The sequence below is a fragment of the Alosa alosa genome, chromosome 4 (assembly GCF_017589495.1).
Source record: "Alosa alosa isolate M-15738 ecotype Scorff River chromosome 4, AALO_Geno_1.1, whole genome shotgun sequence".
NCBI lineage: Eukaryota > Metazoa > Chordata > Actinopteri > Clupeiformes > Clupeidae > Alosa > Alosa alosa.
The window spans coordinates 29,766,313-29,784,784 of record NC_063192.1 but is presented as its reverse complement, the minus strand read 5'-3'; the positions used below and the strand labels follow the sequence as shown (position 1 = coordinate 29,784,784).

General features: G+C 42.7%; 1 protein-coding gene across 3 annotated transcripts; it reads left to right on the top strand.

The window, feature by feature from the left end:
- Positions 1-727: 727 nt before the first annotated feature.
- Positions 728-16,461, top strand: galnt6 (UDP-N-acetyl-alpha-D-galactosamine:polypeptide N-acetylgalactosaminyltransferase 6 (GalNAc-T6)). Of its 3 annotated transcripts, none has more exons than XM_048242082.1 (11): positions 728-985; positions 3,029-3,525; positions 4,127-4,299; positions 6,421-6,570; positions 8,853-9,087; positions 9,368-9,485; positions 9,668-9,868; positions 10,034-10,165; positions 10,808-10,909; positions 11,053-11,205; positions 15,963-16,461. In XM_048242082.1, exons 2-11 carry the CDS (start codon positions 3,044-3,046, stop codon positions 16,074-16,076), a joined length of 1,860 nt encoding a protein of 619 aa, XP_048098039.1. In that variant the 5' UTR covers positions 728-985; positions 3,029-3,043; the 3' UTR covers positions 16,077-16,461. The 3 variants fall into 3 exon arrangements, with proteins under 3 accessions (XP_048098039.1, XP_048098037.1, XP_048098038.1); XM_048242080.1 differs by having other exon boundaries at positions 729-1,004; XM_048242081.1 differs by lacking the exon at positions 728-985 and adding an exon at positions 2,748-2,840.
- Positions 16,462-18,472: the final 2,011 nt, after the last annotated feature.

The window sequence follows — 18,472 nt, the reverse complement described above, 5'->3', positions numbered from 1 at the left end:
TTTTTGGTTTGAAATCGGAGGGCTACGTCAACAACAGAGTTCAGTACAAGCCTTTTGTGCGACTAATGCACCAGAGGGTTATTATCTCAAGGATAACACAAGGCCTATTAAACAACCAAGTGGAGTGGTAGGCTACAGAGAAACGCTCCAGTGCTTCTTGGGTAATTCGACACCTGCCATACGGTAACCGCGCCAGTTATCCAAATGAGTGGATAACTGAATATTTCATAAACAGGCACTTAATAAGTCTGTTAAGTTGGACTGTAAAGTCCATCTCGAGCTCGTGGCCAGTCACTGCAGACCCTTGTCAATCAATAGTTTGCAATCACGATTTCACCCGCTGACAGTAATCGGATAGACCCACCGGGACATTACCCTTTGGCGCGCCTGACTCCATTTCTGAATAAATCTGTATAAGGTTACAAGACGGTGATACTTGAGATAGCCTAGTATTTAATTACTTTCCCATCAATTATTCAAATCTGTTGAGGCGATGCTTATGTTAACTTGTGCATCCTCTTCTGAACTTTAATTAAGTTCCCACCGAAGTGTCCCTACTATTGGCTATAATTCAGATATTCTAAACCAGATGTTTAAATCCACCACTTTGGTATCTTAATTGCGTGGTGTTGGCGGTCACCTTGTGCAGAAAGTGATCGAGTCTTGCGCTTGATGATCTTTGCGCTTGAGGTTCACATAGGCTACTTGGATTCCTTACCTTCGACATGAAACACAACGACTCTAGGACCCTGCAGAAGCTGATGAATCATTTCAGCGAATGGCACCTGTTGCGTGTTCAAAGGGAAGCCGGGAGGGTTGCGCTGCTGGCCGCGTATTCTCCTTGCCCTGGGTAAACTCAATATACTTGTCCGAGAAACGTGAAGTCAGTTGCCTAGGACATCCGTCCGACTTCTTTGCATTATTAAATAATAACCAGCGTCGCGAAAAACTACGGTTGTGAGAATTCCCAGGGTTTGGGCAAATTGTGAGTGATCGATTTTCAGGTAAGTTAAGAATTTTAAGAAACTATGGATGCTCTGAAATTAAAATGATTAGGCATGTCTTCTGCTAGTTGTTGTGATTAACACTGTTTAATGAAAGTAATTGGACCCGTTGAAAAAGGTTCGTATCGTCTGATATCAGCCTGAGTCGGTGGGCGAAACTCTTTAAACCTGGTAGCCTAGTATCAAGTAGGAGGCTACCTTGTCATTAAAACAACTAGACTATTGGGATCATGGCTGATAGGCGAAAGCTGCATTTGAAAACGTTAAATTTATTTGCTTCAATTGAACATAGACTAATACATGACGTTAAGCTTCCTGATAAGATGCACTGTTTCCTGCTTTGGTGTCGCACGTTTGACATACTTGATTGTCGCCTGGCAAGGAAGTGTGAGTGCGTGAGCCTGTTCACTGGAGAGCAGCCTAGTCGTTCAGTTTGTTTTCATTCTAGTAATGGCCTCCTTACACCAAACAACTTTGACAAGATTTGTGAAAGATTCTTGAAAGATTGGAGTCTTTTGAGTAAAGCTTAAATGGGGGGCATTAGTTGAAAGTTGAAAGACTACAATCTTTCAAGAATCTTTTCCAAATCTTGTCAAAGTTGTTTGGTGTAAGGTGGCCATAAGTTGAATTCAAGTAACTGAATTGTCTGATTGGTTTATTCACGTCGAATATGTCTATATTCATTAAATTCACGAGTGAATCATTTAATTAACCTTTAACAACATAAAGAAATGTGGAACAATAGCCCTCCTGGTTAATAGCGCGCATATTCTTTGTTGGTTTGTCACAAAAGGTGACACACTGGGGATTGGCTACTAACAGCGACTATCATTCAAATAGTTCTAGCTGTATTGTTCTTCCTACCTAGCCTACACATTCTGAACCCATTACACAGACTGTGGGCAAACCTGTTTCCACTGCATGATTGGTTGTTGCAACACTGAAGAGGGGGAGCAGACATCACTGTATTGGCTACTGTTCCCGTGGAGATTTGACTGATATGGAGATTCAGCCTTTCGAAAGTAAACCAGGCCTACAGTACATGCCTCTGTTCAGAGAAGATGCTCCTGCTCCCTCTAGCTTTGTGCAGATAAGCAGTCCCTGTAGGCTGCCCCCCCCTCCTCTTCCTGAGCTGCACTGTCACTGGCTATGTCTATGTCCAGTTTTCCTCAGGACTACATTAGTCATTAATTCCGAGTCAACTTGTTAATGGAAACCTAAAGGAAATTTGAATGTATTATGTGATTCCCACTGCCTGTCAGCATAAGCAAACAGCTTTGGCTTTTGAAGTGTCCTCTTGAGTAAGTGGTTGAGCGTCGAGCCTCTGAACGGATGAGTCATTCCCACTCGAAAATGGCTTCATTACTGTCGCAGGCTTTTACACTGGTTGAATATATGAGTGTGTTTTTTTATGACCAAGTGCAGTCAGAAAGAGTAGCAGCAGTGTTAAGTGTGTGTGTGTGTGTGTGTTGTTGATGTGTTCATGCAAAGCAGTATGGTGGCAGTGCAGTGTAATCTCTGTGGGGACTTTCTCCTCAAGCTGACTACACAGCGCAGCGGAGCCAGCCAAGTCACCTGTTGCCACGTGTGTGCCTGGGGGCAGGTCAGGGGAGCAGGGCGAGGAGGGCAGGATGTGTACTGCCGTCAGGTGCACAGCAGGGCTGTTTGCCCCGAGGTGTGGCCTGTTTGCTCTGCAGACGGTGCTCCGTGTGAGTGAAGCGTCAGGAGAGAAGGCTAGACCGTTGGCGTCGGCGTTAGCTACAGGGACGCCCGTTTGTTGAGTTCATGTCTCTAACTAGCGTGGGAGTACTCGGACACAAACTCAGGCCTTAATAGGTGCAGAGAACCTTCAGTTTTTCAGTTCAGAACCTTTCAGTTCCTGTGCCCCAATTAGAAGTGAAAGGACATGTACTGTATGTGGGTGGTTGGTTGTGGTTAGAGAGGCAGACTTACTGTAGCTGATGTGTGTGTGTGTGTGTGTCTCTCTCCCTCTCTCTCTCCTCTCTCTCTCTCTCTCTCGGCAGGGCCTCCCAGGAGCCATGCGCTTGTTCCGCCGCCGTTTGTCCCCGCTAAAGCTGGTGCTGCTGGGCGGCACGCTCTTCCTGGTGGTGCTGGTGGTGCTGCAGCGTGACGTGGCCGGCGGGCCTTCGCCGCAGGACCCCTGGTTCCAGGACCTGGTGGAGCGCAAGCAGCGCGTGGTGGGCATGGTCATGGGCGCCGTCAACAACCTGGGCTTCCAGATCGGCGCGCCACAGCCTCCGCCGGCCGAGCCCGCGCCCACCTTCAACCAGCAGTGCCCGCCGGGCTTCTACAGCCAGGCCGAGCTGCGTCCAGCGCTGGAGAGGCCGCCGCAGGACGCGAAGGCGCCGGGCGCTTACGGCAGCGCTTTCCCCACTGACCGGCTGACCCCGGAGCAGGAGAAGGAGAAGGAGGAGGGCATGACCAGGCACTGCTTCAACCAGTACGCCAGTGACCGCATCTCCCTGCACCGCAGCCTGGGGGAGGACACCCGACCACCCGAGTAAGAAGAACAGCAGCCCTTTGTTTCCCTCCGAGTGGACAGGAGTAGCCAGATCAAACAAAGCCTTCTTTCCTTCTCCCCTCAACTTAGGCATCCATTAGAATAATAACAATCATTAGCCTCTCGTAACAATGCCACCTAGATTGCCACTGACTGATTGTGTTTTAAAAGAGGGTTTTGAAAGAGGAGTTTGTTTGCTGAAGTGTGCAGTATTTCATTTGCTTTAGGGCCTGGCCATTAAACTGTGAGAGATGCCCATATGTGTAAACAGATAGGGCTATTTACTGTTCTCATGCAGTTTTTTCAATATCAGGTTAACTTTCAAAAACACCATGGGTTTTTTCAGTGAGTCAGCTGAAATGAGCCCGTTAAGCTTGGGCTTTTTTAGCTCTGGTTCTGGTGCTGGTCTAAATCTGGTTAATGTTCCTGATTGTTTTGTTTCATATGGGTGTTCTGGTTCTAGTGCTGGTCTAAATCTGGTTAATGTTCCTGATTGTTTTGTTTCATATGGGTGTTTGTTTAGCTGTTCAGCCACCACAGACTCTCATGCCTTTTCTCCTCCTCTCTCTCTGACACCGCACCCCCTCCACGTTCTCCGCAGGTGTGTGGAGCGCAAGTTCCGCCGCTGCCCCCCTCTTCCCACCACCAGCGTCATCATCGTCTTCCACAACGAGGCCTGGTCCACCCTGCTGCGGACGGTCTACAGCGTGCTGCACTCCACTCCGGCTGCCCTGCTCACAGAGATCATCATGGTGGATGACGCCAGTGTAGCAGGTAGTGTACAGAGGGCTTGGGCAGCTCTTATCGAGCCTGTGGTGTCATAAAGGGGCAGAAGGCAGAGACCTTTGAAAGGACGCGAACACTGCACTTTGTTTTCTGAGGTGTGTTTTTCCCAACGTGTTCTGGATCTTTGTAAATACAGTCTGTAAATGGTCATTACACACTAGACCTGCTAAGCCTCTCTAGCAGACACTGCTTTTAGCAGATAAGGTTATTTCAACACGGTTGCTGCAACATCTCCTTTTCTACCAATGCAGTGTGTAGAAATGGTGTGGTGTAGAGTAGACTGTAGAGCTGTACCTTTGCCCTCACGGGACTTGTGTTGGGGGTTTCGGTTCCTCAGATCTTTGCACTGTCCACTGTGCTTGTTGGTGTACTTTTTCCAATGGAAACCTGAGCAAGTTCTCTCTGCCTACTGTACACGGTTCATTTTTAATGCGTCAGTTTCTTTCCAATTCTTTATGATGTCTCCTTCTCACCCGTTACTTGCCATTAAATGTATGTGGTGCATCATTTTGTGTTGACTTTGCAGGCAGTACATGGGTAGCATATGAACATGAAGCAAAAGGTTTTTGTGGTCTGGTTATCACTCTCTCAGGTCTTGTTATGCTTGCTTTTCAGACGCACAGAAACGTGATATGTAAACTCTAAACCAAGAGACCAACAGAAATAATCTGATGGTTTGCATAAATAATCTTGGTTAGAAAAGAAAGCTCACATTTTGTCACAGTTACATACTTGGCGGTGACCACTGGGTTTTTAGGATCTCGGCCATTATAAGATGACGTGGAGAATTTAAATAGGTAGTCTAACATGGTCATTTCCTCTCCAGTTTTAGAGTTTTTTTTTTTGTGTTAGTTGATTGGGTACAGACATCTGTACTGGCTATTGTTTTGGAGGCAACTCCATGTTGATCTTTCACCTTACAATATACAGCATGTTACTCTTATTTTATGTGTGCATCACCTGAAGTATAAAGCTAACTTTTCCATACTGCAAATCAGTGACACACAGAACTAGATGTATGAATGACCTGGATATCCGTAAAAGTAAACATAGTGTGGTATCAGACTGTCCTTATGCCATTGTAAAGTTGGGTGTGCATTGCAGTAATCGTAAAAAGTATTCTAGAATGCAGGCTTTCTAGAAATGATTGTTTATTACAAGGGTTGTGATCATCTTAATTGTTTATTTAATCTGTTGATTATTTTTTCAATTGATCAATAAGCTGTTTGGTGAAAATTAGGGGTGTAAAGGTAAACGTATTTGTACTGAACCATTTAGGTACAGGAAGGTGGATTCAATACAGACGTGTACCGAATGTACCAAATGCAGTCTTTAACAGTAATCAACAGTAGACTTTATTTTGCTTGCGGACAATGTTTCAAATTTGAGTTCCCACACAAACATATTAAGTTGCAGACCATATGTCAGTTTAGTCAATTAACATCAAAAACATTTGACACCTTTGAAAAATAGTACTCCCATTGTGCATCAAAAATATTGTCGGTGAATTTTGGGTTAGCTGTACCGAAAATTAACTGAACCGTGACTTCAAAACCGCGGTACAAAACGCATTGTGATTTTAGTGTACCAATACACCCCTAGTGAAAATATAGATCAGTGTTGTTTCCCAAAGCCCATGGTGACATCCTCTAATCCTGTCTTGTTTTGCCCACGCCTAAAGCTATTCTCTTTACTGTCATAGAGGAGTAAAGAAACCAGAAAATATTTAAATAGTAGAAAATTGCAATTTAGAGGATTTTTTTTCTGGCAAAACTATTCAAACTGAGACATCTAATCAATTAAGTGTTGCCACTCTACCATCTGATATGTGCTGTTTTTTTAGGAGGAAACTACTGGTACTGTTATTTTTACTAGTTGATCAACTAGTCAGCTGTCAGTAGGGAGTTGTTTCCTGCACACTCACATAACAGTAGGCTACTCGTCTGTGCTTACCTCTATTCAGCCCCTGCCCTCATACCAGCTAACAAGGGGTTGGTGCTATGCTGCATCACCTCAGCTTGTTAGAGCAAGTCTCTGAACGCTGGTAACAGTGATTGCTGTGCCAAGTTGAGTCAGAAAGACCCTCATGTCCTCCCTTGTTTCCATCAGAACACCTGAAGGAGCGGCTGGATGAGTATGTGAAAGCGCTGAAGATTGTGCGGGTGCTACGGCAACCGGAGAGAAAGGGCCTGATCACCGCCCGACTGCTGGGGGCCAGCCAGGCCCGGGGGGACGTGCTCACCTTCCTGGATGCCCACTGTATGTATCCAAACAGCTCTGGAAGTAGCTGAAGCACAACTGGGGTCTTAAATGATTTAAATGATTGTTTTTTGTGAGGTGTGTACTACTGGTCAAACTGCTGGAAATACCTCTCCATAAGGAGATGATGACAAATCAAATGCAAATTAACAAATGAAGCTAATTTTGTTTATTTGGCCTGTTAATGATCTAGGGAAATGACCAAGTTATGTTGTTGCAGAGGAAACACTCGGACTTCCTCACATTCTGACAACTATCTGTTAAACAATAGGAAAGAATGTGGATTGACAAACAGACAAAAAGCAATCCCTTCAGGCCTGACTGAGAAACTGGCTGAGAAAGAGACATCAGTGAATTCAATACAAACTTGAAAAGGCCCCATTACAGGACAGAATTTATAGTAGTGCTGGGCGGTATACCGGTTCACACCGTATACCGGTGTATATTTTCGTTATGATATGAATTTTTAATATACCACCATACCGGTGTATTTGATTACACAACGTTTGGAACGCTGCGCCGCGGGACTTTTTTCACACGCATGCATGGTGCCACTGCGAGGGATACTGCTAGCGAAAGGGATTTACCGTCACACAAATTCTATTGAGATTGTTCAACAGCAACTAGCTGGCTAGTAGGTGATGTCGTTAGTTAGCAACCCACCAAACACAGTGAAGTTTAATGAGGTTATCATTCATCTTACCTTAAGAATATTCGCTGAACTTGTCCAGGTAGCAAGTAAAGCATGTTATAGACATGCACTGAGCAATACAAGCTGGCTAGTTGTCATCAGTAACAAAAAAGTTCGTTTTGGTGCAATGTTTTGCCTAGCGAACCGAACCGAAGCTCATGGCAGGCTAACATGACATCCACATTCACATGAAGTTAACGTTAGCCTACCACTAACGTCATGTAAACCACACAATAACAATAAGGCACGTTTCTGATAGGCCTATTTGACAGAGTAAGCATATTAGCAGAGAGGATTCATTTTAAATTGTATAATTTTCAAAAAAGTATAAAGTTGCACAACTTTTTGTATTGGTTTTATAGGCTACAAGATGTTTGTGAAATTTGCACAGTACAGTTCTGTATTTTGACTGCAATTGTCTTTACATTCTGATTAGATTCTTCATTAGAATCATGAGTGGCTCTTTGTAAACAGCATCATTTTCTGGGGCCATGCAAAACTGCATTATCACTAGTGTGGAGTTATTCTACATCATGACAGTAAAACAGACCATCCTTTAGTCCAGACCGTCAATGTACTGCAGCAATTCTTCCCTCAACCTGTAGAAAATGCTGTGAACATCTGATTATGCATGAAAAAAAAATACCGCCATATACCGTGAAACCGTAAGAATTTAGAAAAATACCGTGATATACATTTTTGGCCATACCGCCCAGCACTAATTCATAGCACTTAGTTCTAAACATTAGGAGATATAAGACTGATAAATCAATATGATTGTGTGAAGACACATCAGATAAAAGGGAAGTAGGTGTTCTGAATCAGGCAGACTTAAAGATCACTCAATCTCTACCTCCACCATGACAAAGCATCACAGGTATCATGTTATGGAAGTGGTGTGAATGTCCTTGTCAGTTACAGTGATATCATTCATGCAAAGAAACGGCAACAATTATTATATGTTTAGGATATGACTTCATATGACTCCAGGATTAGTGTGTGCTTCACCTCACTGTGTTCACTGTGTGCTAAGTGTGTTTCACTAATTCACGGATTGGGATAAATGCAGAGACCAAATTTCCCTCATTGGATCAAAAGAGTATGTATACTTATTCTTTACTTATACAGACACCAGGCTAGTTACTTTTGAGATAGACAACAGTGCCTTATCTTCAGCAGGTTGGTAAGTGTGAGTGTTGGCCTCTACTTCCCCATTTTTGCCATATGAGCCTTTGAGGCCATATGAGGCTTTGTTTCTTGTCCTTTAACTTTTTGAAGTTCTTGCAATGTTTGGGTATGGCTGGTATATCTGCTAATTTGGAACTTGTTACACTGGTCTAGGACTGAAGTGAACAGACCTGTCTATGCATACTGATAATTTGAACAGGTGTGGTGGCCTCTACATGATTGGAGGGGGATAATTTGATATCAAACTCACCAAAGGGAAATGTATAGCATCATTAGCATGCTTGATGGCAGTGTGGCTTTTCATATACTCTGGACCTTTACTTGGTGGAGGTGGGAATGAAATGTGTGTTGTGGTCTGTGAAACATCTTGTGAGCTGCAATTTGGCCTTGCCTTGCCTCCCAGGCGAGTGCTTCCATGGCTGGCTGGAGCCCTTGCTGGCCCGTATCGTGGAAGAGCCCACTGCCGTGGTCAGCCCAGAGATAGTGACCATCGACCTGAACAACTTTCAGTTCCACAAGCCCGTGGCCACGGCCCGTGCGCACAACCGTGGGAATTTTGACTGGAGCCTGACGTTCGGCTGGGAGGCCATCCCTGACTATGAGAAGCAGAAGCGCAAAGATGAAACCTACCCAGTGAAGTGAGTATTTTTGACGCTCTCTGTTAAGCTTTTTTGTGGTACAGGCGGATGTTATTTGTGGTATGTTTTCTTGTTCTCGTTTACTCTGGCCCTTCTCAGTTTCTGCGTAGTGTCAGTTGTACGTTTTTGAGGTTGATTTCTTGTTTGTGGTGCTGTACTGTAGTTCCAGTCATGCTTTAGTTGTGAAACTATTATGTACAATTTGGATGTAAAATCAATCACTCAGAGCAGGACATCCTACTGTATGTCTAACATATATCACTTTTTTTCTTTCTGGAAGAACTCCAACATTTGCAGGTGGTCTGTTTTCCATCTCCAAGGCCTACTTTGAGAAAATCGGTACATATGATGACAAGATGGAAATCTGGGGGGGTGAGAATGTGGAGATGTCCTTTCGGGTTAGTTCTGCTTCTCCACTGTTTTCACATCAAGCTTTCACAATTTTACATGAAATGTTACTTGAACTCATCATTCTACTGTGTCTGTTTGAAAGTGTGTGTGAGTGTGTGTGTTCAGTTGTTCATGTAAGGTGTGTGTTCAGTAGTTTGCGTGTTAAAGCCTCCATATGTGTTGGGCTTAGGTGTGGCAGTGTGGAGGAACTCTAGAAATCATCCCGTGCTCGGTTGTGGGTCATGTCTTCCGCACCAAGAGTCCTCACACCTTCCCTAAGGGCACGGAGGTAATCACGCGCAACCAGGTGCGCCTCGCTGAGGTCTGGATGGACGGATACAAGCAGATTTACTACCGCCGTAACCAGAACGCAGCCAAAATGGCCAGAGAGGTGGGTGTCCAGTCACAGTGAGGTCTTCTGTGTTTTGTTTTTTATTATTATTTATTGTGGGACTCTGTGGAAAGCATGTACTTTAGGGTATCATGCTCTTCTGAAACTGACTGTCAAAATGGATTTATCCATTTTAATGGATTTAAAATGGATTTGTCTCCACAGAATCAGTTTGGTGACATATCTGATCGATTGAATCTCCGAGAGTCTCTGCAGTGCAAGAACTTCTCCTGGTACCTCGAAAATGTCTACCCAGAAGCCTTTGTACCTGATCTCACCCCTGTCAAATTTGGAGCTGTGAGTGTGTTCTCCTTTGCTCTCTGTCATACATTACAACTATGGCCTGACCTGGAATATACTTGATTTTTGACCAAGCGTTGGCGCATGTCCACATGCACAACTGACTGCGTTGTGAACAAAACTTCATTTGCTTCATTACTATGCAGGAAGTATGAATGTTACTTGAGTCTCCACTTGAGGTCAGATCAAAGAATTCAGACCCAGAGTCCTAAATAAAGCTGGTCTTGCATGCTCATGTATAGTCACTTATAGCTCTGATACTGAATGATGAATGTATCAATTCCATGCTTTTTCATGAACTCCAAAGGCACTTTTTTGGGTGAGGCCGTCTGTAAAGAAACAAAACCCCTTGCTTTGAACACCAGTCTGTATGCCATATGGCGCAAAAGCGTCAGTCACAAAAGCGAAACTAAATTGCTACAATTCTCCCGTCAGTGGGATATGCTCCAACATGTTATTGGTTCATCCTCGGATCATTCTAAACCTTTCCACCAGTTTTGTGGAAATAGGGCCAGTAGTTTTTGCTAACTCCTGCACATGGACAGACAAACCAAACAGAGAACATTACCATGACAAGAACATATTGGGATCCAGCATCCCCTTTATTTTGCTGATCTGTCTTTATTTGTTATTTAACAGCTCAAAAACTCAGGGTCTCAGAGCTGCCTGGATGTTGGAGAAAGTAACCAAGGAGGAAAGGCAGTGATCATGTATGTCTGTCACAACATGGGGGGAAACCAGGTACCCTTTGCTAATATCATATTCCTGTAGAGTATAACGAGGCCAAGATGGAATAGGAGCTTGAACTTGAATATCTAAATGTATCAGTTCCCCATTGTGCAAGGCTATAAAAGAAAGGTGTTTTTTCTTTGTTGCCTTTCCAGTACTTTGAATACAGCTCTCACCAAGAGCTGCGGCACAACATTGGCAAGCAGCTTTGCCTGCACGCCAAGCCTGATGGCGTGACCATCGAGCTCTGCCAGTTTAAAGGCAGGGGCACTCAAGTGTCACCGGAGCAACACTGGATCTTTACAGAGGTAAGACCACACTGTCAAGAATATCAAACACCCCATGCCTTATGTTTTTAAACATAAAGAGTTGAGACCGCCATTTGGTCACAATACAGTCAGGTCCATAAGTATTTGGACATTGACACAATGGTTTTGGCATTTTGCCTCTGTACACCACTAGCCTGGAAAATCCAGACCCTGATAATCTAGAAAGATTAAGGGTCTGGCAGAGAGCAATGTATTGGCCCAACTCGAGGGGCGGCAACAAGCATGCATTTAAAAATCTCACTGCACGCAATTGGATAACACTAGACCATGTTTACTTTGAATGATTTCGGACTTCAACGCAATGGGATAACACTACGACCAATGTGTACTGTCCTCCAACATTGCAGCGCTGTTTTCATCAGTTTAGCTGGTTCCCAGGAATGTTGGGGAAAAAGTAACGTGCATCAATTCCATTGTGCTCTCGTGAGAACTCTGGATTTTCAGGGTAGTACACCACCAGAATGGATATGAAATGAAGCAATCCAGATGTGCTATTGACGTATAGATGTTCAGCTTTAATTCATGGGCTTGAACAGAAATATATAAACAAAAACACATTGACCATAATTGTTGCCACCCCTGCATGTAATACCTTGTTAAACCTCCCTTTGCGACTCACCCCACCCACTATGGAGTTTAGATCAGGGGACTGAGATGGCAGTGGCAGAAGTTTGAGTTTGTGTTCAGTATACCATTTTTTGTTTTGATCTGGACGTGTTTTGGTTCATTTACCTGAACCTTTGGTTCATTACCATTTTGGTAATGTGATGACATCATAAAAGTGCAAAACTGACTGGAAGATGATCCAGTGCAACTTGAGTAGTGTGTAGGTTGCTCATACAATACACTCCCTCTCACACCAACCTTAAGTTTCTTGAACTTTAATCATCCAATTGGAAAATAGAAGCGGTTATGTGGTTGCCTTTATGTGGTTGCCCTTGCCTATGCCCCTTGGCGTCTATGTATCACCATTTAGCGCTTACACGGTTCCCAGTTAGTTAAAAGCCAACTAAAAGAGTCATGATCCTTCCTGTTTGTAGTCAGCTTTACCTGGGGTTGCAGTCATTCTGGAGGGGACTATAGCTGTGACGTAGTGTCCTCACTACGTTTGAGTACGCACTCTGACCGCTATAGCAACAGCGTTGGCTCTTTGCCGTTGCTGTCCAGCTGCAGGTTTGGTACCCTGGAGACTCGGGTTCAATGCCGGGTGGGGTATGTGGGGTGACTGCTCTCTCCTTTCACAACATTCGGACCCGAGACATCACCGAATGCTGGTTCCCCCTGCATTATGCTTTGCCAGGCTTTTATTGCAACCTCCTCAGTTGCTACTTGTTTGTGGGTCTTTCAGCCTTCAGGTTTGTGTTCAGTGAGTGAAAAGCATGCTCAATTGGGTCAGATGATTAATTTGGCCATTAAAGAATATTCCAGTTCTTTGCCTATAGAAACTCGTGGCTTGCTTTTGTGGTGTTTTGGGTCATTATCCATCAGCACTGTGCAGTGCCATCCTATCAGTTTTGCAGAATTTGGTTTAATCTAAGCAGAGTTTAGCCCTAGACGCATCCGAATTCATCCAGCTACTTCTATCAGCAGTTACATTATCAATAAACACCAGTGACCCTGTTCCATTGGCAGCCATACATGCCCATGCCATAACAAACTCCCATCATGTGTAACATATGGTGTGTCTGGCCTCCCTGTTCTTGAGTGATACTAGTTGTTTGCATCTTGTTGTAAACCCTCTGTGTTTGTATTCATCCAGGCATCTCTTGATAGTAGACTTTAATTTACCTACCTCCTCAATAGGGTTGGGACTTTTCAGGAATTTTCATGTTCGAATATTGATAACGTTATCAAACAATTAATCGATTATTCACTAAAGCATGACATCCCTTGTCTCCGCTCAGAGCCATCGACATGGTTTGAATTTGCCTTCACCATCACCCCCACACAAATTAAGGTCAAAACATGCACATGATAGGACTGATTTATCAAAAATAGATTTATTAAGGAAATACGCCATTTAGTAGTCAACTTTTAGTTTATTACAGTGCATTATGGCATCCGACGGATTTTTAACATGTAGGCTATGCAAACGCATCACTGCACTTTTTTTGAAAAAAGTAGGCTACAGCCTAGACTAGACCTTTGAAAAATAATAATAACATTGGAAAATAATGACATTAAGAAATAACACGGTCTAATGACTATATTCTGTTAAACTTCAGCTCAACGCTGGCGGCAATTAGCCTATTTGACAATTGAGTTTTAACTTAGATTACGTTACTATGAACGAAATTGACGGCTATCAAACTGGACACAAATTCACAATAACAATATCAAAACCTGGCTTATTGCCATATTAGATCATTGAACTGTTAAACTGACTGTCGTGGCAACGCATTGGCGAGATGCAGGCTACCTTACAGGCTACAGTAAGGTGAGAAACTGGCCTGCATGGACTGCCTGGGCATACATTACCTATCACATACTCACCTATATGTTCTTGTTCATAAAAATCAACATATTCACATGTTCTGGGGTAAGGCGTGTGCGCAATCGATTTACTGTCAGTCTGGCAGCTGAAAAAACTAGGGCTGTCAATCGATTAAAAAAATGAATCTAATTAATTACATACTCTGTGATTAATTAATCTAAATTAATCGCATATATAATAATTGCTGTGAAAGTATTTTAATTATTTAAATTCAAATTAATCATTGAATAGCATTAGTGATATTAAAGTTCAAAAACTCTTATTTTAATAATGGCCATAATAATCTATGATATGACCTAATATGCTGAGGAAATAAATTCAAAAGTGCTTCGGGAAGTTTTTTTTCATATACAAGGTATTTCCGGCCACAGATATAACCTAGGGGACACAATATAAATAAATTAACACTCCCCTCAATGTCAACACTATTTCTTTGCATTGATGTGCGACTTTAGAGTTGATGAACTCCAGTGATATGCAAATTCCTTGCTGCAGACATTGCAGAGGACTTTATTTTAATCAACACCATCAGGCCGTTTTCCAAAAAATAAATGTTCCAATCAATGATCTAGGCAGCACATTTTCTTCTCTCTCCTTCATTTTACAGTCTAATGGTTACTGACTACAATGGCTTGGGGTCAAAGGTCATACGGAATCTATTAAAGGTGCCATGTGTAATGTCCACCAAAAAATCAATTCATACTCCACATTCCATAAAAGATGGGGGCAGTATACCTCCAAAAGGTGAGTTGGTCTACCCTAGAGTAAAAACCGAGAAACGTGCATTGCAGTTTGACTGGCGGTTATGTTGCCTGCATACCGCCTCCCATGGCCGAAACTGGTATTATGACATCTCTGTCGGGCTGTGGCTAGTAATTTAGCATGCTAATTCAGGTTGATATCTCTGCAGCACTATACCTTGTCATTTTTTTAATGACATCATCGCCCTTATTTCTTCTCATTCTTTTGATGCGTGTAGCTTTTTTTTTTTTATATTTTACCTCAATTCTTACACATGGCACCTTTAATCTGCGTTATTTTTTTTTTAATCAGTTAATTTTTCTCAAATTAATTCATCAGTTATTTTGACAGCCCTAGAAAAAACTCGTTCAGATGGGACGGAGGCTAGTGTAGCCTGAATGGTTGGCTGCTGGATCCCTCCGCTTGAGCTTGCTTCGCCGGAATTAACGTTCGGATGTAGCCTACATTTTTCAGATGATATATTAGTGGAGACGTTGTACTATGGTAGGTAAACAGGGCGTCACAATAATTACATTGGACTTTATCGTCTTTTCTAGAGAAATGGTCCCACACTGCACTTCTCCTAGACCACTTCATCTCTGCTCGTCTCGTCGTCTGTTGTCTGTTTCTTTTACTGTCTATGGTTGTCGCACAAGATACTGGAAGTTATAGCTGTTCTCATAATGCGCGCGACTAGAACGATTATTTATTAGGCTTAGCATTTTAGTCAAATAAATTCTTACAAACAAATAATCGATCATCGATTATTCATTACCAACCCTACTCCTCAATAGTGTCCTTGTTTGTGTTTTTCTTCACCAAGGATAGAGTTCTGCAATCATCGCTTAGTTGTCTTTAGTGATCTTCCAGGCCTTTTGGTGTTGCTGACCTGATCAAGGCAATCCTTTATTTTAAGAATGTACCGGAATGTTGATTTGGCCTTTGCCTAAGTTCCTGTTACCTGTCTGATAGATGTATCTTGTGTTTTCAACCAAATTACAGCCTCCTTCACTTGCATCAACACTTCTCTAGTTCTGCTCTGGTTGAGAGTTCCAATGAACAGCTACCAAATGCAAATGCTTGGAATGAACTCCAGACCTTAATTTGTCATGTTCTAATGAGGAAATGGGCCACCGTTTTGCCATAAAACTTCTTGTCAGGCAACTGTCCAATTACTTTTGAGCCTTAAAAAATATCCATTTATAAAAATGTCTGTATCCTAAGCGGATAATATGATACCTCCCCTTGAATTAAAGCTGAAAGTCTGCACTTCAAGCACATTTTAATTAATTTGCTTCAATTCAAAATTGTGTCTTTGCCCAAATACTTATGGACCTAATTGTATTTAATAGTGTGATTGACAAGTTTGACAAGTGGTCATATGTCATGGTCATAATAAATGTTTGAATTCTGTGTCCTCCTCCAAGACGTCTCGCTCTGTTCTGTTCAGCCCCACTCTTCTTGTTTAAAGTTATTGTTGTCTGTTTTGTCTTGCGTTCAGGAGCAACTTCTGAAGAACCCCCCCTCGGGCAAATGCCTCCACCTCAGCGGTGGCAAGTTGCTGATGAGCTCCTGCAACGTGGCTGACCTGAACCAGCACTGGTCCTTCAGCTGACCTCCTTCCCTCTCGCCACTCCCCACTCCAACCCCACCCCACCCCACTCCAATCCATTCCAGGAGCAAGGTGGTGCCCTCCCCCTTGGACTTGGAGCCTGAGGGGCCGCGCCACATCAGGACCGCACACACAAGGAGCAGAAACAGAGGGAAGGTCATCTCTCTGAGAGGACCACCTTAGCCGGGAGAACTGTGTCTGCACCTTATGAGAGACTTGGAAAAACACACTCTCATGTATAGAGTGTGATGGGAATGGAGACTCAGGGATTGTGGGTTATGCCAGGGTAACTTCTACAATGGAGGAAGGGGACTACAACCCACTCTCTCTCATATCTTTCTTTCTCTCTCTCTCTCTCTCTCTCTCTCTCTCTCTCTCTCTCTTTGACTTTCTCATATCTGTCTGTCTATATGTCTCTCTCTCTCTCTCTCTCTCTCTCTCTCTCTCTCTCTCTCTCTCTCTCTCTCTCTCTCTCTCTCTCTCTCTCTCTCTCTCTCTCTCTCTCTCTCTCTCTCTCTCTGACTTTCTCATATCTGTCTGTCTATATGTCTCTCTCTCTCTCTTTCTTTGACTTTCTCATATCTGTCTGTCTATATGTCTCTCTCTCTCTCTCTCTCTCTCTCTCTCTCTCGAGGAAATCACAGGTGTGGCCTTTCTTACATCTGTGTGCTGCTGTTAACACTCCTGCTTTTAAAAAGCTTCATCACTTTATTTAAATGCTGAGATTACAACAAATGAATATTTTTGAGACTGTCTTGTGTTGTTTTGGCAAGTATTCATTTTTGATGGATGTCCATATCTCTTGCCAAGAATAAATGCCATTTTTATTGAAGTGGTTTGATGATAATGCCATTTTTTTCTGCTACTTATGGGATATGATATTAAGCGTGATTGCCATGCACACTGTATTGAATGGTGTTGTGCCCATCAGACCATAAACCAATGGGATCCCTTTTCTGTGGCGGTTCTGTTTACACAAGACAGTGCTCTGCAGATTCAGGTACAGCTGTGCCAGTGGACACCATAAAAGTGTTCAGTGCAACCTGATGACTGTAAAATGTTGTTTAACTTCCAGACACATACATTTGTTTTCCATTAAGAAAATATCTATGCAGAACTGAAGTACATGTGCAAAGAGCCAAATCTGGTCATTTACACAGAATGTTAGCCTTGCCTGATTACAAACGACATAATTTTTTTTTTTTGCCAATGATAAGTAAGTAAGTCTTCTATTGCAACTGACTCGGTTCATTGAATGAAGCCTTTCCAGGAAGTGGGAAAGAACAAAGATCTCATTCCATAGAAAAGAGTGTAAATGTTTAATGGAATGATCTTAAACTGAAGGACCAGCTGAAACTCCATGAAGTCCTGAACCACTCCCAGTGGTGAAATGATAAATTAATTGACAGTGTTGGAATGGGGATTTTTGGGTAGGCCTATTTGGTGAAGTTTGTTTGCCCTTCTATTCTCTGAGAGCTCTGTATGTGGGGTGTGAGATATAAGACTGTTTGTTAACTTTGACAGTACTGCTGTGATTTCAATTATGAGCAAATACAATCTGTAATTTTGTATGAATAACTCCTTTTCATGTTTTTGAACTTTTGTACAATGTATTTATTTAAACTTGTCACTGATTCACATTTCACAACCTTTCATTGTTAAACATTAACAATAGGTCACTGCTTCTGAAGCAGTGGGAATGGGAAAATATGAGGTTGCACACTTCCAATAGCATCACTGTAACAATAGATTCAAAACACTCACAATCACAACTAAGGATAGGCCTAAACTTAGTTTTAGAAAGCCATTTTGTAAATAGGGTCAAACACACTGCACTGGGTAAGGAAATTATTATGCATGTGGTCAAATGTACCTCCATGCTTTTTGCTGGGGGTAAAATTATTGGAACCCGTTTTCCGTTTTGATCTGTAGCCCCCGCTGGACTGGATTTGGAAGGAGGGTAGGGCGAGACACAGTTTTCTGTGAATATCAAAGAACCGTAGGGTTTAGTAAAGACCATTTTTTTTGTATGTTGATTTCTTAAGGCCATGTCAACCCATTCCATAATTTTTCATGTATAGTGCCACCTAGTTAAACACAAAAAGTAAAATTCGCGCAGGTATCTGTGCCCTAACATAGTCAAAACTGCAAATTTCCGTCAAGGATCATTATGACACCCTCTGAATGCATACCAAGTTTCGTGATTCACTATGGGGGCCAGCACAATAAATTAATTTATGTTACTATGCACCAACTGGCCTGTAGGTGGCCGGAGACAGTTTTCTGTGAATATGAACCGTAGGGCCTAGGTCCACCTTTTTTTTTTTGTATGTTGGTCTTGGGCATGTCAACCCATCCCATTACCACTTATTTCATGGATAGCATGGAACCAAAATTTA